The 23,886-nt window shown below is 38.7% G+C and overlaps 1 protein-coding gene across 1 annotated transcript in view; it reads right to left on the bottom strand.

Moving 5' to 3' along the window:
* Positions 1-23,886, bottom strand: part of LOC139735464 (Fanconi anemia group A protein homolog) — a 46,093-nt gene that overhangs the window by 7,066 nt on the left and 15,141 nt on the right. Inside the window, exons 14-26 of the mRNA XM_071646220.1 lie at positions 23,177-23,272; positions 21,602-21,667; positions 21,161-21,249; positions 20,526-20,586; positions 19,521-19,570; positions 18,812-18,888; positions 11,403-11,534; positions 10,955-11,103; positions 9,834-10,030; positions 5,453-5,564; positions 2,408-2,481; positions 1,604-1,895; positions 583-779 (exon numbers count right to left, since the gene is read on the bottom strand). Of these exons, the coding sequence (XP_071502321.1) occupies positions 583-779; positions 1,604-1,895; positions 2,408-2,481; positions 5,453-5,564; positions 9,834-10,030; positions 10,955-11,103; positions 11,403-11,534; positions 18,812-18,888; positions 19,521-19,570; positions 20,526-20,586; positions 21,161-21,249; positions 21,602-21,667; positions 23,177-23,272 (1,592 nt within the window). The remainder of the gene's footprint in view (positions 1-582; positions 780-1,603; positions 1,896-2,407; positions 2,482-5,452; positions 5,565-9,833; positions 10,031-10,954; positions 11,104-11,402; positions 11,535-18,811; positions 18,889-19,520; positions 19,571-20,525; positions 20,587-21,160; positions 21,250-21,601; positions 21,668-23,176; positions 23,273-23,886) is intronic.

Below are 23,886 nucleotides of genomic sequence, written 5' to 3'. Positions count from 1 at the left end.
ACGAATGACCTTTCTCTTTTCTCAGTCGGTTAGGGGCACTTAACTCGTTTTAGAGCGACATAACGCATAAGCTTTACATAACAATTTATGGGATTCACAATCCTGTTCAAACAAAGAATAGAGTTGCATAGACCAGATGAGCAGAACGATCCGTCAATTTACACTTGGGAAAGCATCCATTTCATTATTTTGCATTGAATGTATTGACAATCTCTTTCTATTGATATTGCCAAATACTACTTTTGCTGTCAGGTGGATGTGCTGGCAAACAACATTTATAAGTATCTCATGAATAATCAGTACATTACAGATGCTTATCCCAGTGAATTTAAAAACCATTATGCCTGTTGGTCCGAATGACCTTGTTTCTGCTCATGCGCAAAGTGGAACTATGAACTGGCTTATAGATATGCAGTACCTGGCATTATAAGGGATCAGAATCATCACTGGCAATAACTGTGAATAACCAAATTTTGAACACAATACATTGTTTGGCAAAACAAGCATGAACATAAATCTAGATTCACTTTATCTCTTCAACTTAATAATGTGTCACTTTAATCATGTCAATCGTGTCCTCACCTTGTAAATGACTGGACTTCAATGGCCTCTAGATGGAAGCAAACACCACTGGATGCAGAGTCACTGGTCCCTTTGGAGGTAGCACTGTCCAGTCTCTTATTGAGAACTCCAAGCAGCCAAATGTCATGTGACTTGTCCTCCTGACCACCTGACACATGGGTGGTGGCATTATCCAGGCAAATCAATGGAATGAGCTCCTGTCAGAAAAAAAGGTATGTAAAGGTGAATGAATTACTTACAGTGCAGATGGTTAAGTATTCTATTTAACAGTCATTTGAAAACACAAGAACCAAATGCTCCTTGAGTATTATCATGGCTATGTAAAATTTGAACAAATCTCACAATTCAGGGCATGCAGGGAAGAAATATGTGTTAACTGTCACTCAAATGGATTGTTACAATGACTGAGTCAAGCGCATCTTTCATGAATTCACACACTGCATCCACCGGTCAGCTAATATACAAACAGTGAATAGTCACGAGCGTGATGGAACACAATTTCGCACAAGGTGAAAGATAGAGGTGCTCTATTCAATGAGGCGAAGCCGAGTTGAATAGTGCACATCATCTTTCGCCGAGTGCGAAATCCTGTTCCATTACACAAGTAAAGACCATACACTATTTGTTTTATACAACACCAGATATGGTCAGATATGGTCCACACAGATTCTTGAGTTTAGCACAGAAATGGCAACGTTTTTCCGTGAAAGACGAATGAGTGGCACAGTACAGTCAATTGTACACAAAAGCAATCGGTCAAAGTTGTGTTCAGTAAAATGAGTGACTGAATGTGTGCTTGTAACTGATCTAGTGCGCATGGCATTTACTCTGACGTCAAAGGCATGCAATGGTGAAAAAACTGAGTATTGCTCACAAGTTTAACACAGGAGTCGATGAACATTGGGGATGTCAGCTGTACACTATTCATTTTTGCTCGCACAAAACTGCATGTCACATGATGAGCAATCAACCAATCAGATAGCTAGAATCTTTTCAGATGTTGTATAAAGCCAGTCTGTACCTGGAGCATCTGAAGCAGTTCCCTCCAGCAGGTGTGTTGGTTGCCATGGGGATACCAGGGAGGGCACGGGGCAGGGTGTGGCCCCAAGAGGTCAGCCTCACTTGACCCTGCTGCGGTGCCATCCTGGGGGTTAACTTCATTGTGTGTTGCCACGCCCATGGCCCTGGTCTGGTGGTCCAGCAAGCCATGCACCAGGTTCTCACACACCAGTCTGTGGGACCCTTGACAGCCCCCCTGGGTCTTTGGGTGGGGTAGGAAGTGACAGAGGAGAGCCCACTGGTGAAAGTCATGCCTGGAGTTAAAGTGAAACAAGTTTTTACAAAGCACATCAGCAAACAATTTGAAATTTAAGTTCCTTTCTTCAAATTACCTTTGTTCTCCATGTTGTTTCCTCAGATCTGAGTTTCATATAACCAAGATAAACATAAATGCTGTTTTTTCTCATCACTCACAAATATATTGACTGGAACATGTTTCATAATTAGTCAGATACGATTTTAGTGTCCTACTGTCTTGAGTTTGCCTTGTATGGATGGTGCATCAACACTTTTTTCTTTAAGATAGCATGCATTTCTCCTCATTTCAGTTATAAAAATGGTGATCAATATTTCTAATAATACAAAAATTACACAGTAGAAAGAAATAAAAGCAGGATGAAGCATAAAAACAAAAGAAAACTCACTCTGTCTATGCTGATAATTATGCTTACCATGATATTTAATTCATCATCATAGTCACGACAGGAATATGAAAATTGATAGATTATTGCATCGTATGAGGAATAAACACAAAATGTACACTCACCTCTCAGAGTCATTAAGGTAATCTTCATGAGGGAGCACACACAGTTCATAGGCTATCCACTTTCTCAATGAGAGCTAGAAGGTGTAAGCAGTAAGAAGTACAAGACCGTGTGAACATAGAACTATAACAAATGCTTGAAAAGTAGGATCGATCACTTGGTCTTGTGATGATTACAAGAACAAACATTACACACATTTCTAAAGTGCAGAAACTGTAGGTATGTATTACTATGGGTATAGATTCCTGTAGCTGTAAGTACTCCTTATGCAGCTTGCATGACAAACTGATAAATCTTACCAAAGGGAACAACTTACTACATCTTTAATAAACAAGAAACTGCCTTTTTTCTCACAGGTTTCTTCAGGCTAGGGAATGAATGGCCACTCATTCCATGATCACTCCATAGAAACAGCGACAACAATGTATAATAAATCAGTTAAGGCTCAACATTTCAAACACTCAGTTACTGGCATGATGGTGTGAAATTAATGCCCAAATGAAATAAAAGTCGATGCTTAACAAGTGACATGTTGAAATATGAGCACAAGTACTACCTTCAACCCCTCAGATATACTAACCGGAGTTTTAGAAAGTTGACTAGGAAGTAATCGGGTTGACAGAATTCTCTTCCCACAAGAAATCAAGGCATCTTCCTCTGAGTATGAGAAACACACAAACAGGAACAAAACATTGAAAGGACATCAGTCAACTTTCTATTTTTGGACAAAAGTTTTATTCAAAATGATTGAAGGGTCTGTAATCTGTAAGTCTGTGATGTATCAGTACAAGTTGTAACAAAATGTATACTTGGAGTCAAGGGGGCCTGAGCTTTTGATCCTAGCAGAATCTTCTTCAGAGGCAAAATGACAAACATGTATGGATGCAATCACATGTAAGGACTACACACAAGAAGAACAGTCTGGGCAGGGTTAGGGGGATACAGAACAATGAGAACAAAAGGGGGTGGGTTAAAAGTCAAAGGCAGGCCAGGAGCCAAACAAGTATGGAGGGGGGATTAAAGCAAGGGCCATGAACAGACAAAAGGCAGAAGTGCGCCAGTGATGATCCCAAGGATCTAAGGGGGCAACCTGTGAAGGATAAGGATGAATAGGGAGGCAACATCAAACAAGATAAAGAACAACACCATGGTAAAGAATAGAAAAAGAGTGAAATAGCAACAGCATGAGTGAAGGGGGGGGGGGGGTGGTTGAATAAGCAGCAAAAAATTCTTGATACATTTTCTACTGAGAAGATACATAAGACAAGGGGCCTGTTTCCTAAGAGTTATGACTGATCTTGCGCTTGATTCATTGAGTGCAGGGAATTGAGTGTAAGATCAATCTCACTATCATTCTTTATGAGACATGCCCCAGATGTACAGTTTGATATATTAATATATTGGATCATACAAGATTATTATACTGCTAATGTGGAATATTTCATGGTATGGAAATTTTCACAAAGTGAATGGTCTTCATAACTATGGCTAGGATCTTAACATGTGAATATTTTGGGGAGGTATTGAAATATGCACAAGACTATTCTCATCCACAAAATCAAATGTAAGTGACCTTCAAACTTTCAAAAGTTTTCACCTTTACGGAATAAGATTACACATGATATCAGATAAAACATACACGGTGCTTGCAAGTTCTTCTTTACTTACACTGGGTTTGACTATTTTTTGGACTACGTGTAGAAACATGCAGGTTATCTAGTTTCAAAAGTAGTCAATTTATAAGCTTGTGATGGATGAAAACCACTCAATACCTAGCATTTCAAGTGACAATTTGACAGTGATATAAACATCTTTTTCTCAGAGAAGCACACATACCTTCTTGAAGACATATGTCGACTGCATAGTCACTGCTCTCCCTCAACACAGGATTGACCCGAGGCATAATAAAGCAGAACTACAGGAAATAAAGACATTGCAGAGACATACTTTCTGTGAACAGACTATAACAAAATCAAACTCATAATAAAAGTGAATCAAAGTGGCAATCAACTCCCAAATTCAATTTGGCTGTGATAAAAAGAGAATTTCAGACATAAAGAATAAGGATTGTTTCATATAAAATCAGACAGCTGACAAGAAAGTTTTAGAAACTTGAAATTTGACATGCTTTTGACATTTGTCAGAGTCGCATATTTTTTAATTTAGGTGGAGTATGGCTGCACACTAACCGCTTTCTTCTACTGGTCTGACCTGTCTGTCGGATAGGTACCAAATTTTTCAATTTTTTACTGGTAAATTCCTGAAAAAGTTACTGGTCTCACAATGTTTGGTCACAAATGGAGTTATGGATCAAAAGTTATGACCCATAATAGAAATGCGCCATAAAAACTTAACATTGGGCCCTAAAGTTCATTGACCCCTGCCTGTGAGCTTTGACCTCGCGGTGTCCTTCATACATGGTAAAATGTGAAACTTTGTATGACCCCTCTTCCCTCAAAGGTTTAATAGCAATTGAAGCCCAGAGTAAAGAGTTATTGAAGTTTTTGTAGCGTTACGGACAGACGATGGACGGACGGATGACGGACGGACAGACGCCGCAGGTGATCCCTTAGTCTCCCCTCACCTCCGGTGGGCTCCACAAAAAAGAAGAAAACAAACCACAACATTGTTAATGTCTGCAGTCGCTAAGTGAGACTTTACAATGAAATATCTAGCAAGTAAGGCACATGCAGGATGGAAATAGTATGTGCATGAAATTTTAGGAATTTTGAAGGTGAGAATGGAGTGCTAATTTATGTACATCATGCAAGGGCTCATTAGTAATGGAGATCACAGACTAGCAACAAACACTGTCCATCAAGGGTGAAACCTCACAAAAGAATCAAGCATCATATACTGTAAAACACGATATTTTCTTGGCATGAAATTTTCGCGAGTTGCCTCTAACATCCAATACGTATAATGCAGACAAGAACTTTCACGTGCACTTTAATTTCGCGAATCTTGGCTCTTGCAAAATTCCAGAAATTTCATGCACCAGAACATTTCTCGTTTGACAGTAATCAGAAGCAACGTGGGATACGTACCTTGTCTAGAAGTGTTTGAGGTATGTCGCCCTCTAGAGAGCTACTGGCCATCTGCTCAGGGTTATTGCACTTTCTTGTGATCAGAAAGAGATGCAGGATGACTGATGTAAACCTGGAGCAAAAAAAAAAACAGACATGAATACCAACTTTAAACCTAAACTAGAAATGTCGCTATGGCGACTGGTATGCCTCCGCCACAATGCATGATTCTCCTAATAGGTCTAAATAGTACATGTGGACAATGTGTGATTACATTTTCACAAAATTGGCAAATGTTAAAATGACAGGTTTGTCACAAATGTGTTGAATGCTCACCTTCCATCACCTAGGTTTAATTGGATGAATAGGAGAGCATGTATTTGGGATTTACGGACTTTAACTTGACTTTGACCCATTCATACATTTATGCATTGAGTAATTTTCAAGGTATGGAGAAAAAGTGCAATTTCTGTATTGAATAGTAAATTGTTACCATTTTCATCTGGCCTTTGACCCTAAAACTCATAAGATAATCACTGTCAGGCAGAAGATGCATAAATATGTAGTACGTTTCAAGATAACTTGAGCCACTTCCGAGATATGGAGGAAAAACTTAGTTCAGCACTTTCACTTGATCTTTGACCTTTTGACCTTTGAGGCAAAAACAAAAGAAAAAAAAACTTTCCAGAGAATCTCTATTAGGTTAAACATGCATACACCTAGTGTAAAAAAAAAAATCCTGCTGGCATTGCACAAACATGAGGGAAATATTTAGTAAAATTTTAAAGTGTTGCCCTTGACCTTTGACCCCATGAACCCTAAATTCTCTAGATAATCACTGCCAGTCAGTACATGTATATATATACTATGTTCCATGAAGAGACCTTGAACAATTTCCAAGATACAGAGAAAAAAGGTGAAGTTTTGATATTTTTACTTGACCTTTTGACCTTTGACCTTTGACCTCATGACCCAAACTTTCACCAGAGAATCTTAATTGGGTAATACATGTATACACTAAGTTTCAAGAAAATATCTTCAGGCATTGCATAGATATGAGGGAAATAGTGAGATTTTATGTATTTGACCTTGACCTTTTGACCTTTGACCTTGAGCATGTGCACCCAAAAGTTGATAGGCACAACTTCACCCCCTAATACACATACATGCCAAGTTTCATTAGGATATCTCAAAAGCTTTTGATAGTTACCTTGTCCACAAAAAATTCATTACAGACAGAAGGACGGACGGAAGGACGGACGGACAGACGGAAGGACGGACGGACGGACGGACGGACGGACGGACAACCCGAAAACATAATGCCTCCGGCACCACTTCGTGGCGGAGGCATAAAAATACTTTTCTAAATGGTCTCAAAATTCATCTTCCACCATCTGGAATTTGCTTGCAATATACTGAAAGGCTGTACTGAGAAACTTGTCAGACTCACAGAATTTGCCAGGATACTGAGTTTCTTTTTTTTTTCTTCAGTATTTTGAGATCGAAAGTGTGATATCATAAAAGTCGCCGTTCCCAACTTCTATTCCTGAAGCACTGTTTCTTTTCAGTAGTGGGTAGATTGACAATGACTAGTATATGTGATGATCAAAATGCGCCCTGCAGTATAGCATTCAACTGCACGAAGCTTACAAGCTACACACGCAGCTAACAAGCTGCACATGCAATTTACTCTCATGCAATGGATACTGCTATGGCCTGATATATTGTAATCAATGTAATAGATTCGAAAACATCACATTGCAACCATAATCAGGGATACCTTTTCCTAGTGCTGTTGTTATTGTTCCCTCAATGATGTGAAGTGTATAGCCAAATCTTACCTTGCAGTAAACTGCATCTGTGATGAAGTACTGATTGACAATTGTCTTGACACTTCTTCTAACAGACTGCATGCTCCCTGAATGAGAAAATTTGTTCACATCTGGATTAGATTTCACAAATGACTTTCGATATACTGTAAAACATGATATATTCGGGCATGAAATTTTCGCGAACTGCCACTGGCATTCAATGCATATAGTGTAGACAAGGACTTTTGTGTGCATTTTAATTTCGCAATCTTGGTGCTTGCGAAATTCGCGAAATTAAAATGCACGCAAACATGCCTCGTTTTACAGTAACATGGCAGGAACATAAACCATTTCCATGACATAATTTGAAACAACATAAAGTGTACCACATTTCACGACATTAACACATTACACCTTCTCTATAGCATTCATGCTGATACTATAAAGAATGTTGCAACCTTGCTTGATGAATAAAGTCAATTTCTGATTTCACAAAACATGTATTAGCTTTAACACTGAATACTTCATTGTGCTTCCCAAGGGATTCTCTAAGTGAATGTGTTTTGTGAAATCTGTCGCTATTAGTAGTTTCTTTTATTCATGCGTTGCATTGATGTGTTACATAGACAGCTCTTCACATGGCACTCAAGAAGTTAGAAAATGTTGGAAGGAATTTATTCTTGGGCTGTTAGCAGAGACTCCAACCACAAGCATCTCTCAAACTGGAGATTTTCCCAATTGGACCCCCAAGCATACTGGAGACTTAGCTGTATACAAATTAGTATGTGCATGCAGCGCATGGAGGGCGCGCAGTGCAACCTCCCTTGTGGACAGTCCTGGGCTGTGTACTGTAAGTGCCTCGGATGCTTCAGGGTTTTAGAATCTATGTGGTGCTGTCTTAGCTTAATTCTTTGATGTATGACAAAGTAAAGTTTGGCAGGATAAAGCTAAATATCATGAGGAAGAAAATACACCTCAAACAGGAGACACACAGCCACAGCGGGACAAATTCAATCTCAAGCAGGAGAGCAGGAGATTTTAGCCCATTGAGGATGGACTAATTTTGCTACAACACGTATTTCCCATAGACCCTTGCCCGAGTATACTTGGGACTCATCCTCAATGGGTTAAGAAAATGGCCTCAGAGCGAGAGATCTCCCACTGAAAGTGGAAGAGTTGGAAGTCTGAGTGTGTGTGTGTGTGTGTGTGTGTGTGTGTGTGTTAGATTTGAGTTAGCATAAGATACTTTACCCCATGTCCAGTGGAAGGAAGAACAGGAGGGAGCAAGGATTTCTCAAGCTGTGAACAGACCAAGAAGCAGGCTAGACCGGTGAGTGAATCCCCACTGGTGGAGGAATCCTGAGGTGTTTTTTTTTTTTTGGAGAGATGAGAGAATGCAACATACCACATGGTAGTAAAAGAAGTCTTGGTAATTTAGAAGAAGCTTAATAATTGAATACAAAAGTTATGATAATTTAGCATACACATTTCTCCAGTCTGTACCAAAGCTGGTTATTTCATAAAATTTTGTGAACATGTATACCAGGGTTTGGAGGAAATGGCATAAGAGTGAGCAAAACTGATAAAAGTTACAAGCTGATGTAAATAACTGATGTGAAGTTTTGTCTACAGTAGTCTGTCTGACTACAGGCAATTTCCCTGCAGTTTGATTTCTTTGTTCTTGCAAGTTGGCCCAAGAGAAACGTGTACTGCAATATTAGGTATGACAAATAAAGGTATACAGAGTTCACTCTTCATAGATGCTCTTGCTACTACCTGACATGAAAGATGAATATGACAAACATGACTGCTGATATGATGGCATAAAATATTGATCAATAAGAAAATATGCTACAACAACACCATGGTGTGTACACACAAAACAATACAAATATATGTAATTATCTCTATTTATCCAGCTACTTTATATCTATCTACAGTATCTATCTATCTATCTCTCTCTCTCTCTATCTATCTATCTTTCTTTCTATTTATTTATTTATCTACCTATCTATCTTTCTATATATTTGTCTATCTATATTTCTATCTATCTATCTATATATATCTTTCTATCTACCTGTCTATCTTTCTATCTATCTTTCTATCTATCTTTCCATCTATCTATCTATATATCTATCTTTCCATCTATCTATCTATATATCTGTCTATCTGTCTATCTATCTATCTATCTATCTATCTATATACATATATCTATCTATCTATCTATATATCTATCGGTCTATCTATCTATCTTTCCATTTCTCTATCTATCTATCTTTCCATCTCTCTATCTATCAATCTTTCTATCTATCTAGCCAGCTGTCTGTCTATCTATCTATCTATCTATCTATCTATCTATCATTTCATTTCATTCATTTATTTATTGTCCATAAAATGGAAAATTTTTGTGATTCATGTCCCTATCAGAGAGACCAAGAGAGAGCACACCAGAGGGAGACACATACACACGCAGAAAGACAAACAAACAAAAACGAACAGACAAAGAGATATGGAGAGACAGAGCACAGAATGAAGGACAAATGATGCAAAACACACAAAGAGAACCAACCCCACCCCAAGTCATTGATTACCGCACCTGCTGACATGCCATGGTCCACACACTGTGATAGATGGCAGAGCACAGATCAGTAAACCTGCTCAGCATGCGAACAGTTTGTCTAGCCCAGCCCATGTCTACCAGCTTCTCTCTAGCCTCCGCAGGATTCTGTTTTAGGACAGCCAGCTTCGAGCAGATGTTGCTGAAAGTATCCAGGATAACTTCAGCAACCTACGACAAGACAAAGAAAGGGATTAGGTAGAGAAATAAAGGGGGAGGCACAGCTGCATATCTGAACTTTGTTGGAATACATGTACTGTTTGAAAGTACTACTGTATATGCTGTTATTTTCGCGTAGAGATATTTTCGTGAATGAGGAGGTCACGAACATTTTCACGAGATGTTATTTTCGCGAATTGACACAGAGGCCTACATAAGCGCACTACTACCTTAGCGTATGATGACATTTTCGTGTGTTGTTAAATTCGCGGCCCAACTGTGAATAACGGCTTATACAGTATTTTGAAATTTGCTTACTGTACATACGCAATCTACAAACTGCAGACAGTCATGTAGTCTGTCTTGTCAGTAAATTCTGTCTCCTGAGGCTAACAGCCAGGTCCAGGTAGAATACCTGTCTTTCTATAACTATTAGTTGATAAGTAGAACTCTAAGTTCTATAATCAATAGATTGTGATATTCATCAAGCATAACCATAGCACGAAAACATTTGTGCATTTTATATTACTCTTTCTATTCTTCATGGCACTTCAAGATGAACGCAAGAATATTGGTCACACTTGTTACATTCTTTCTCTTTTGCATTATCACATGACATTACCCCAGTCACTGGAATCAGATGTTTCATAAAGCTGTTCTTAAAGTTACGAACGACTGAAGAATGACTGGTGATCAGTTCTTGTGCTGAATAAATGACATTCTGATATTATAAGTATAGCACATCAGAACTGATCACCAGTCGTTCTTAAGTCGTTTGTAACTTTAAGTACAGCTTTATGAAACACCCCCCTGTTCAGAAGCTAGACATAGATACTGCAAAATTGACTGGGTGCATTAAGCATCGCGATATGACTCTATGTCTCTAACTTCTGGGGAGTTCATGGATGCAAGAGGGTGTTGCAGGCTTAATCTAACCTGTTGTAGAGCTGGACTGTGCTTGCAGTTGGTGAGATCGACTGGAATCGTACCACAGGCATTGGTAGCTGGTTGTGGGGGCGGGGCATCAAGACCCATGGAAACTGCAATCCTGTCGGCAAGGAGAGTCATCTGTGCCATGAGCTCACCTTGGAGACAAAGGAGAACCAGAAAACAGTGTATGGCTGAGAAATTGATCCAAAAATACATTTGTATTTAATCCAACTTTTCTTTTAGCTTTCCATAGAGTTTATTTTCCAATCATGCCCCTCATCATTTTTTCTCACACTTAGCCTCCCATACATCCCAATTCCTTTCCCTTTCCTTATGCCTATTATACACTTTCCAGTACCTTCTTTACTTCTCACCCATCTCCACACCTCATGACTCTTTTGTTCTGCATACAAACATGTCTGGGTTTACAGTAAGTAAAAGGCTGAGATACCACATGAAATAGATTTGTCTGACTTACATTCTCCTTCTCCTCTTGCTGTAACACATGTCTGCAGTTTCTGTAGTCCCACCTGTAGGGCTTCCTGTGGCTCCATACAGTCCTCCAAGGCATCTTCAGAGAATGCTCCTGGATATAATATGAACATTCAATTCAATTTCAATTCAATTTATTCATTTCATAAAATCACATATAAAATATTCACATAAATGTGTGAGTCAAAGGAGGAAATCACGCAAAAGCCCAGGGCTTGGAAATGGAGATTTCCTTTACAATATAGTTTAAAATCACAGTTTTGAATGAAACATATATATATATATATCAAAATAGAACTTAGATTAGAGACTGTTACAAAATCAACAATAATATTATGATGGAAACAGGAAACAGGCAACAAAACAATGACTGAACTAATACAATGTATTACAATACAATACAATACAAAACAAAACAAACATGCAGGGTATTTGTCAAAGGTTTGTATGGGAATTGCACAATTTTCATCATTCATTCATATATAATAAACAATCAGTACAGATTAAGAAAAAGCTGCTTATATTGAGTCATAAAAAGATTCAATGTGTTAGCAGTTTTCAGTTTCATGCTTAACATATTCCACAATTTAGCCCCTTTGTACTTCATTGAGTTGGATTGACTAATTTTCAGACGATAAAATGGTGAAACATAACATTGTTTATTGTTTACGACAGATTATTGTTCATGACAGATGTGACTCTGTTGCAAGTGATTGACAAATTGGCCTTCATCAATGTACATAAGCACTGATTATTCAGTGTTAAAGTAGTAGCCTCGATATTATCATGGTACGGTACTACTACAACTTTGAACAATCAAAGTTTATATGTATGTATAAGATGAAGGTTAGGATGTGCCTTTTACCATGGAATAATCAAATCTTGCAACTTAACCCTTTATATGCCCAGGGGGATTTTGCCCAGCTATTTCATCAGTCTTCGGTAAGCCATCCAAACTAGTTATAAAGTTACCAAGCCCATTCAGGTGTAGCAGTGTGCTTAAAGGGACTGTACAGAACTGGTTGAGGTGGGGATTCCTGTTTTGAACATTCCTAAGTGAGATAATGAGAAACCTCTTATGAAATATGAAGGAGCATGTAATTTTAAGAAGGATTCAATGTTTATTTGATGAAAACTGCTTTTCAAATTGCTGAGATATCCAAAAAAGTGATAATAATAAAAGGCGACAGGCCACGCCTTTTATTAGGATCCCTGTGTTTCACCTTGTTTTTGGATATCTCAGCCATTTCAAAACCAATTTTCATCAAATAAACTTTTGATACCCCTTAGAATTGCATGCTCTTTGACATCTCATAGAGTGGTCTCTGAATATCTCGCAAAACGTTAAAAGCTAAATCCTCACCTTGATCAGAACTGTACACACCCTTTAAGGGGCATGGTGGCACGTCAATAGGGATTACGGTGATTAGGTAATCTCTATTCACTGACTGTTCAGTTTCCAGACATTTGCACCAACACTGGCAAGCAAAGCACAGTCGTGGTTAGGGGAACTGCTATCAGGTTCTGTGCTGATGATGTCATTCTTTGTCTTCAGGAAAGTTAACTGATGGATAAACTATGAACTACAGTCTTTCTCAACTGATTTTGTTTTAATCAGACAATGCCAATCTATATGAGATGCAACATCATTTGATAGGCAGCAAAATAAACAGTATTAGTGTGGTCAAGCCACTGAACCAAAAGCAAACACACATTTTGAAATAAAAGGATAGCCAGCATAAACAAATTCTATTTTCTACTCACCCCACCCCCCCCCAAAAAAAAAAAAAACCTTAGCTAAAGTTGTACAAAGAGAGAAAAGTTGTATCTCTTAGACATAACTTTAAAGTATATTACTTGTCAGCCTCAAATTTAATGTGGTTCACAATCTTTTGTGATACAGCTGACTCATCTTATATTGCTTTTTTTTGTTGTTGGTAAGGACAGTCCAAAATCAACTTCAGTTCTCCATCATCACTGTTAAAAAAAAAAATACATTTGTAACAAAGAATAACAACAAACCTACTGTCATCATCACTGCACCGACAATGAACTTCGATGCTAAGCTACTGGCTTTCGAAGCAATGGACAGGTCATTCACAAAGAGATGAAACAACCTTATTTAATGGTATTAATGTTATGTAATATCCAGCACCAAACAGTCATTCTTTTTTTGTTTATTTTTGGCAATTGTTATGTATGGAGACTGATATGTAATGCAAGTAATTATATTACAGATGTATATATATATATATATATATATATGTATATAAGTAACAAAACTGCAACAAAGTTCATGCTGTATTCACCAACGGTTTATTTCTTCACACAAATTTTCGAGCGTCTCGCCGCCCTTTCTCAAGTGTATATACTGAGAGAACAATAACAAAATTAAGCCATAACAATATATTGCAACCGTGTTACCAAGGATGCGCGCTTTAACGCATCAATGCTACGCATCCTAACACCCAGCGCGCATCCTGGCAACAGTGCAATGTTACGTCATAATGAAATGACAATGAGTATAAAGCATACATAAAAAAACTTGGCACGACTGATACAGAAGTAATTCCTCTGAAGACGCAGCTGCGGTGGTGATGTAAAAGCAGTGCGTTATTTCTTTCAAAATTCAACATACACATAAATCAACTTTAATTCTAGTGTATAAATAATCTTTACATAATCTGAAATTATCATGATTTATATAAACATTCAATTTTTTTTTTTTAAATCAAACTGAATCGTCACTCTGTGATGGTTATTTTAAATATGTACAAGCAGTTTACTATTCCTTTCAAACTTCAGCATACACATACATTAACTTCCAATTCTGGTGAATAGATAGTCTTTAAATAATCTGAGACTATAGCATGACTATGAAATATGTGAAAAATCCTTTTTTTTCTCCTCTTTTGATTAAACAGATACGTCACAAAACGTCTCAGAGTGAAAACAAGACTGGTTCCAAGAAATGGTTAAAAAGAGAGCGTCAGCATTATATTACTCAAGCAATAAAATGATAAGACCTATTGCAGCGGGGTAAACGGGAGAACATACAACAGTAAGCGGCGCACCTACTTGTAAAAAGTGTAGTTCGTGAGCCATGATAGATCTACGTTCATGCCCTGTCCCTGGAAGCTCCTTGTGCGGATGATTGTTTTTAGTTCTTTCATGTGTCTTTCTTCAAAGGCTTATATGTCCTTGTATAAAATGCAACATTGCAGATCTGTTAGTGTGTGATTTGTTTTGTTGAAATGTTGTGCGACTGGATGTTGTGTTTGACTTCTGATTATGGTGCTTTTGTGGTTGTTGAATCGTCGTCTGAAGTTTGTTGTTTCTCCGATGTAGACAGCCAGGGGACATTGCTTGCATGTAAGGCTGTATACTACGTTCTTGCTGTTGCAGTCCCCTGACGTTGGATGGAGGGTGTGGCCAGATCCAAGTTTGATATCTGTATCTGTGATTAGGTGCATAGGCGCCGGAAGTGGGGGGGCAGCCGCCCCCCCAATCCAAAAAGTGGGGGGGCAAAACGCATTTTTGCCCCCCCCAAAAAAACAAAAAAAAACGGCAGCTTTTGGACTGTAAAATGTCAAAATTTTCAAGCTCGCTCGCTTCGCTCGCTCGCATCCAGCATTTGAGCCCGGTGCGCCTCCCCCTTAATTTCTAAAGCGAAAAACATAGCTACGATGCAGTTGTTGGATTCTAGAACGTTAAAATTTTCAAGCTCGCTCGCTTCGCTCGCTCGCATCGAATCGTTATGCCATTCTCCTAATGTTGCTGACAGTAATTGCCAGTAGTTGCGCCCGATGCCCCTACCCCTTAATTTCCAAAGCGAAAGATAAATATAGCTACAAACGGGAGTTTGGGGACTGTAAAATGTCAAAATTTTCAAGCTCGCTCGCTTCGCTCGCTCGCATTGAATCTTTATGCCATTCTCCTAAAGTTGCTGCCAGTAATTGCCAGCAGTTGCGCCCGATGCCCCCCCCTTGATTTCCAAAGCGAAAGGTATAGTTACAAACGGGAGTTTTTGGACTGTAACATGTCAAAATTTTCAAGCTCGCTCGCTTCGCTCGCTCGCATTGAATCGCTATATGCCACTCTCCTAACGTTGCTGCCAGTAATTGCCAGCAGTTGCACCCGATGCCCCCCTTAATTTCCAAAGCGAAAGATATAGCTACAAACGGGAGTTTTTGGACTGTAACATGTCAAAATTTTCAAGCTCGCTCGCTTCGCTCGCTCGAATTGAATCGTTATGCCACTCTCCTAACGTTACTGCCAGTAATTGCCAGCAGTTGCGCCCGATGGCCCCCCCCCCCTTAATTTCCAAAGCGAAAGATATAGCTACAAACGGGAGTTTTTGGACTGTATGTCAAAATTCTCAAGCTCGCTCGCTTTGCTCGCTCGCATTGAATCGTTATGCCATTCTCCTAATGTTGCTGCCAGTAATTGCCAAAGTTGCGCCCGATGCGCCCCCATTTATTTCCAAAGCGAAATATGTAGCTACAATTAAAACTCCAGTTTGGAACTGTAGAATATCAAAATTCTCAAGCTCGCTCGCTTCGCTCGCTCGCATTTTATTGTTATGCCATTCACCACATCCTTATGATGCTGACAGTATATAATTTGTCGATCGTTTCACACCGTCATTCCATAATCCATGTAAGGAAAACTTACAATGTTCCTCAATGACTGCGTTGTTGAATGTATCACATTCCGTAATGTATTGTAGTCCCATTATTGCTCACCCACACACGCACAAGCATACAGACCGTCAAAATTACTTTATGGTTCCCCCCATGTTTCGACCCATTTATATATATATATATATATATATATATATATATATATATATATATATATATAATAGATGTGTGTGCGTGTGTGTGTGTGTGTATGTGTATATTGTGTAACATATGCATGGTCTAATCTTGAGCCCCCTCCAATGTTTGCCCCCCCAATCCAAAACTGCTTCCGGCGCGCCTGATTAGGTGAGCGCATATCTGACATCATTTGTTTCCACATTTATGATTTCCAGTTGGTCTGATTGTTCTGTTGACTTGTGATTGTGTAAGCAAACTTTTCAGGTTGCGTGGCTGTCGTTGTGCATGTATGGGATGTGCTGTTAACTCAGGGGCTACCGATTGGACTTGTTTGAGCGTAGGCCATTCTTTCCTCACTTCCTTCATGAACTGTTGTGATGTGGGATGATATGTTGTTACAAAAACTTTGCGTGTGTGTGAGTCTTTGGGTTTGAGATTATCGTAATGTAGTAAGGATGAGCGTCTTTTTGCAATCGCGCGGTCCCTCCCTGCTTGCACAATGTCTAACGGGTACCCCGCTGCAACGAATTTTTGCCCCAGCTTCAAAGACGCATCCAGAAATTCCATGTGATCAGAAATGATTCGTCTGTAGCGGAGCATTTGACTGTACACAATTGATCTCTTAATATGATTAGGATGGAAGCTGTTGTACTTAAGATACGTCTGTCTGTCTGTAGGTTTGTGGTAAACAGACGTGTTCAGCTTCCCTCCTTCTTTGCGGATAGTCACATCAAGAAAGTGTACTTCTGACCTAGAGCTGTCCATAGTAAATTTGATGTCGGGGTGAACCATGTTGAGCTTGGAGTGGAACTCCGACAGCTGTTCGTCAGTATGGGGCCAAATGAGAAAAATGTCGTCAATATAGCGGACCAACATGCTAGGTTTTAGAGTTTCTTTCGAGAGGAATTCTTCCTTGAGTACTGCCATAAAAATACTGGCATATGCTGGCGCAAATTTTGTACCCATGGCAGTACCCTGAGTTTGTAGAAAGTATTCATCATCAAATGTGAAGTAATTATGTTTCAAGATGAACTGGGCAAGACGACTAATGTCTTCTATGGGCATGTCAGAAGAAGGGTCGTGTTTGGTCAAAAATCTACGCAGTGCATTAACCCCATCGGAGTGAGGTATGTTTGTGTACAGACTGACGACATCCAAAGTGACTAGAGTGCAATTTAGAGGAAGCTGAATGTTGTCGAGTCTATTAAGAAAATCATTGGTATCTTTTACATAGCTCTCGATGATATGTAAGACCCCTTGTAGATACTTATCAATGAAAGCTGACATCGGTTCAGTAAGTGAACCTAAACTGGAAACAATTGGCCGTCCAGGCGGAATGATCTTATGTTCTCTCGATAACTCAGTAATTTTGGAAGTTTCCAAATCTTCAGCATTTTTGTCAGTGGCATTTGCTACCATCATCGGAAGTTTATGGATCTTAGGTAATGTGTAAAATCTACTAGTTACCGGCTTACTTGGTACAAGTTGTTTCGCTTCTCTCTTATCGATGTGTTTCAGGTTATTACAAAAGAGTCTCAGCTTCCTTCGTGAACAAGCTCGTAGGGTCACTGTCAAGCTTCTTGTGGAGTCTAGTGTCGGACAGTTGTCTTTCCACCTCGGTGATGTAGTCCGCTGTATCCTGGATGGTGACGGCTCCCCCTTTGTCAGCAGGCTTAATCGTGATGTCAGCGTTGTCGCGCAGGGATCAGATGGCGTCTTGCTGCTTCCGTGATATGTTCGATGAGGTTCCCGTTCAGTCTCCTTCAGCAGCTTGTCGAGGTGTCTCTCCACATTGCTCACAAACGAGTCGATGAAGGGGTTTCTTCCGCTGGGGACAGCAGGGCGTCGCTTTTGATAGACTAGTTTCCTCGTCGGCCTAGGTTGCGACGCTTCTTCTTCTTCTGCTACTGTCTCAGATTTTGGGCACCTGTTTGCAGCGCGGAGTTCGGTTCGGCGGATTTTTTGTGTGAAGTGAAAAGTATCGGCGCACAGTTGTACTTTATCGAGTCGCCTGGTAGGGCAGAAAGACATACCGAGACCAAGTACGCTCTCCTCCCCTTCAGACAAAGTGTAGCTCGACAAGTTAACTATAGGCCTATTGATGCGTTAAAGCGTGCATCCTTGGTAACACGGTTGCAATATATTGTTATGGCTTAATTTTGTTATTGTTCTCTCAGTATCAACACTTGAGAAAGGGCGGCGAGACGCTCAAAAATTTGTGTGAAGAAATAAACCGTTGGTGAATACAGCATGAACTTTGTTGCAGTTTTGTTACTTATCTTTTTATCTTGCCAACACGTGGACTACCTTATCAACATATATATATATATATATATATATATATATATATATATATATATATATATATATATATATTTTTTTTTTTTTTTTTTTTTTTTTTAAATTGTACAAAACAAGTATTCTGTATAATGTCATGTTTGCATAAACAATATTTATTGAAACCATTGGAAATTGATGTAATTGTAAAGCAGTGCCATACAGAGAATAAATCAAATCAAATCAAATCATATCAAATCAAATCACAACCTACCATCCAGGAGTTCATTGAGTTCCTTGGCACAGGCCTCCTCGTACTGACGGTAGACACTGTTTGGAATCTTGTTAGCACTGTATTAAAGAGATCCCCAGTCAGACAAAGAAGAGACTTGATTCAGTACAATAGCCACACACTCACTTTGCACTAGCCCTCTTTCCCCATCACAAATTCTAGTAGTAATGTCTTTCATGTCAATTCCAGATTGTCAAAAGTCTTCTCAGTACATGGTGTCCACAACTAACTACAGACAGTAAATTGCTCTTCATAAACTCTTCATTGAAACAAAGTAAGGAAGTCTTCTTTATAGTACATGGTGTCCAAAACACAATGTAGATAGTAAAGTGCTCTACAAAAACCCTTCATTTAAACAAAAGTACGGAAGAAAAGCATTACACAATCCTCATGAAATATCATGCATGCAGTAATTCCTCCCATTACATAGTTATGATAGGAGGGTTAATGTCATTTATCCTTCATAAGACTTAACATAAAGACTTTTTTTATGAAGGAGGACAGACTCCTCATATTAACCCATTGAATACGATCTGATTTTGCTATAAAACACATTTCTCATTATCACATTTCTTATTATACTTGGGACTAGTGTTCAATGGGTTAACCAAGGTCATGCACAAACATCTTTTCTTCTTTTTTTTTTTGGGGGGGGGGGGGTAAATTTTACTGCAGGGATTTTCCGACTTGCCTCTTCATTGCCTCAATCAACTTCATCTTTCCATCTGCAATGTCAGGCAGCTTTGAAAAAAAGAGAGAGAAGAAAACAAGAATGAGAATAGATTGGGTTGTCATGCTGTTTTGCTTCACATAAAGAGCTCACATTTAAATAGCAGAGGTGCATATCTCCACATATTTTCTGTTGACATGAAATTGTCAAGATGAAAAGAAGAGTTAATAAAGTTGCACATCATAATGAGGACTGTAAATGTAATGTAACATGGCAGACTGACATCCTCGTTTAAATCAGGTATTCTCATTTAGCTACAAAACAGAGCAAGATTCTTGAATAGAAATGAGTGTATAGTGCAGTCTCAAATGACAACTTTCAAGTCACACAGTACATTCATTGCAAAATTTCTGTTCATGAAGACATGTAACTGGCATCTGTAAAACTTATTGCATGGGGACTAAGAGAAGAGATGATGTGTGCTAATGCAATGAAATTTTATGAGAACATATGTGAACACAGAAGAGTCAATTCTCACTCTGAATTTGTAAATAATTTGGACTGTAATCACACACAAATATTTTGATACCTATTGCCATCACAAGACAAACTTTTGGCAGATATCGGATGAGTTTGCAGAGAACAATAACACCATGTGTACAATAAACAGACTATAATGAGAGCTTTCTCAAGATGGATTTTACTTTTCATTGATTCAACCATTCTACTGTGACTACATTCACAGGTCCACTAGAGAGAACCCCACTTCCTCCACATATTCTTTATCAAATGGCTTGGTCCTATTTGGTCTACACCCCTACAACGTATTTGTTAGTTGCATCATTCTGACAAGATCAGTTATCTCACATGTCAATTAACCAAAATCTAAATCCTAAATCCCCCCTCTAGTCCTGAATCCCACGACCCCAATCTGACACAAAATCCTAATCCTTACTCCACAGTACTAACTGACGCTTGATGAAAAACAGCAAACATGGGAGTCTACCCATCTCACTGAAAACTCACCATTCTTGGAGTAAGGAGAGCAGGAAGAAAGTGTGCCACGTAGTAAGGTTTCTTGAAAATGCTGGAATAAGAACAGTAAGGGAGAACTAGTACAGAGTGCAATGATAATTATACAAAGTAGTGTGAATTCTTGTTCCATGAGGAATATAGACCACTCTGTACAGGTAACTCCTGTTATGATGAAGTCCTCATAAATAAATTAGGGCCAACACCATAAAATCACTTTGAATTTCATATTTGCACCCAATTTGAAACTGATGTTAATCTCCTATGGCTTTGTCCAGATACATAGATATAGGTGGCACTTCTTATTTCACACGTTTACTTCACATGTTATATTATGTTTGAGAACTTCAGCTTAATATTGCCATTTATGATTAACAATACTGAAAATCTGTTCAGTAGATCACTGCATAGAATACCGGCAGCAAGTCACTCCTAACCCATTGAGGACGGATTGACTTTGCTACAACACGCATTTCCCATAGATACCTGCCAGAGTATACTCGGGACTCATCCTCAACGGGTTAAAAGGAAATGTTACAACAAAAAGTATACTGCTAATTTTAATGTGTGACAAAACCTGACTAGTCTACCATGATCGGGTGAATTCCACGAGATTCTCAACAAGTTACCTTGCCTCCAAGACATTGGGAGGTATTCTTCCATTGTTCTCGAAGGAATCCACAGCCACGTCTACATCCATGAGAGCCTGATCTCTTGGCTGAGGTCACACACAGACAGACAAACAGAAATGAGACAAACTCACTTTGTCTTTTCTTTGATTATCTGAATTAAACTCTAATCACAAGTTCGTTTTACACGGATTGAAAGTTATTTTTGTCATACAGTTAATGGTGATGACTATTTCTTCTTTAGAATTTTGGCATATACACCGATCAGAACACCAGCAGCTACATCACTAGAATTTCAATGTCTGGATTTACCCCCCATAGGTTGCTGGAATCACCTGGACATTTACAATCCATGTCGAAAGAAATGTTTCTAGATATATAATCTGAAACTTGAACTTATTGTACAGCAAGCTATGCATGCAACACAGACATCCAATGTACCTTTAGACTTTGCACGCCAGTCCCAAACTTGCCAACACGACCCGCTACAGTAGACTGCCAAGGTTCCTGCAAACAAATGATGCATAATATCAAAGAATGTGAGGCATCAGTTGTTGTGTTCCTTGTTGTGTTGATACTCATATTTTGACAACCAAGCACAAGAATGGCTTGAAAAGCTCCTAATTCACGACCACCAGCAGAGATCAAATTACAAGAGATCATAATAGGCCTGTCTTCCTCAGACCAACATTTCAAAATATTGCGCTATTTTGTGGTTAGGAAATGACCCCGATGTCAAATGAACCCGCTATTTGTGCAAAAAGATGCTAATAGCGTGCTTTTGATCGGGAGAATTTCCAAAAAAATCTTGGTCTAGTTTGTAAAATGGCGCACCAATTTGTGAAATAGCATGCTATTTGGGTGCCGTCTCCATCAGCTTGAAATTTTCTTGATCCCATCATTTGCACCGCACATCAAGACCATACAACTTTATGTAGAGTTCTGTGGCTGAACGGGCCGAGTCATGATGCAAAGTATGCATGCACCAACTTCGGGCTAATTTCCCAGGCAGGCTGTTTTCGAGCTGATAAAGATTAAAATTTGTGATATCGGGATACTTTCCTAGATCACAAAATAGTCCATCAGTTTGATCCTTGATCTGATGAAAATATGCCTCATGAGTGAAATTTCCTATGGTTTAATGTCAATGCATGTAACAAATTACATGTCTGCAACCAACTCTTAACCAACTATTACAAGGAAAATGATATAAAAATGCTCTACCAGAAACTGCTTTGTTGTTGTGATTGTTATGAAGCTCATTAAATTTCTCCACTTCAGTTCTCCTCTGCCTTCCGTTTAGCTTGAGGCGTGTTAGTATCAGTAAAGTTATTCTGGGAACAGTTATTATCAGGAAATAAATTCCCACAAAAAATACTATCAGTAATATTGTTCTGAGATCAAGAATATATGACTGGATCATACGAAGCACTTTGGGGCAAAAGGGAAAGTGTCTGCAGTACCAACACACTCATGACTAACCTTTTTGACTGAAATGTTTGTGGTATCAATTAATCCATGACTAATTTTGATATTACGATGGTATCACTGTGTTCATGACTACTTGGGGATCTCAGTGATTTTCATACCAATGGTTTCACTACCTTCTCTGACGTTTCATTGTTTGTTGTATCAATGAATTACTAACTTTGAGATTGGAGCATCTGTGATAACAATAGATTTGTGACTAACTATGAGACTAAGGTATTCATGGTACAAATGTATAATAACACTTAGTTTATGACTAACTTTGAGACTAGGGATATTGCAGTATCATTGAATACATTACTACCTTTTAAGCTTTAGTATCTACGTTATAAATTGAATAATGACTAACTGTGACATCTGTGTGACTGCAGTATTAATGATTCCATTACTAACTTTAAGGATTGGGGTGTTTGTGGTATCAATGAATTCATGACTAACTTTAAGGATTGTGGTGTCTATAGTATCAATTCATTCAGGACTAACTTTAAAGACTGGGGTGTCCGAGCCATAAATTCATTGAAAACTCACATTGAGATCTGACAGTCTGGTTTTGGCCAACATCAGGTAATCTCTGAGTATGTCCTGGCACTTGGCTGGTGCTGTGGGTGGATTTTGAATATGTGCCTGAAAAAGACCCAACAATAACAAAAAAATAAGGATGAGAGCATAAGTGCTTGGTGCCAGACAACTTTTCTTCCAATACGAGGCAATAGCCTCCTATGGATGGAATAAACTCAAGATAGACACAGACAGACTGAATTCAAGACAAACTGACAAATGGCATGCCTCCAGGTACAGTATGTGCAGAAACATAAAAACATACCCCGGTACAAACACACACAAATGCAAATAAATATAACAAAATGATAGATTAACATACGGAAGGAACCCATGTTCATCACATGTAAAACTTTGTACTATTCTTCAAGTGATTATGGTAACTGTTTGCCTGCATGATCAGTGCCATTGATTAGTTAAAAGTCAGACATTTCTTTTCATCATATATCATCGAGTGTATCCCGATGTCTGCAGAGATTTTTTTTCTTTTTTTGTGCATTCTTTTAGGTCTTTAAAATCCTGCAATTTGATCTAAACAATTACAGAGTTCTCTTTGTTAGAAATGATTTCAAACAATCAATATTTCAGTGTCTGTGTGTCAATCATGTATTATTGTTTGCTGATTGGAGCACTTTCTGCACCAATTGGTAGAGATGTATAGAAATTAATTATCATTGATT

Source organism: Diadema antillarum, unplaced genomic scaffold (assembly GCF_040938485.1).
Source record: "Diadema antillarum isolate AM-2024a unplaced genomic scaffold, OU_Dant_1.0 seq00000581_RagTag, whole genome shotgun sequence".
Classification (NCBI taxonomy): Eukaryota; Metazoa; Echinodermata; class Echinoidea; order Diadematoida; family Diadematidae; genus Diadema; species Diadema antillarum.
Note: the sequence above shows the minus strand (reverse complement) of the source record. Positions and strands in the feature narration are given on the sequence as shown.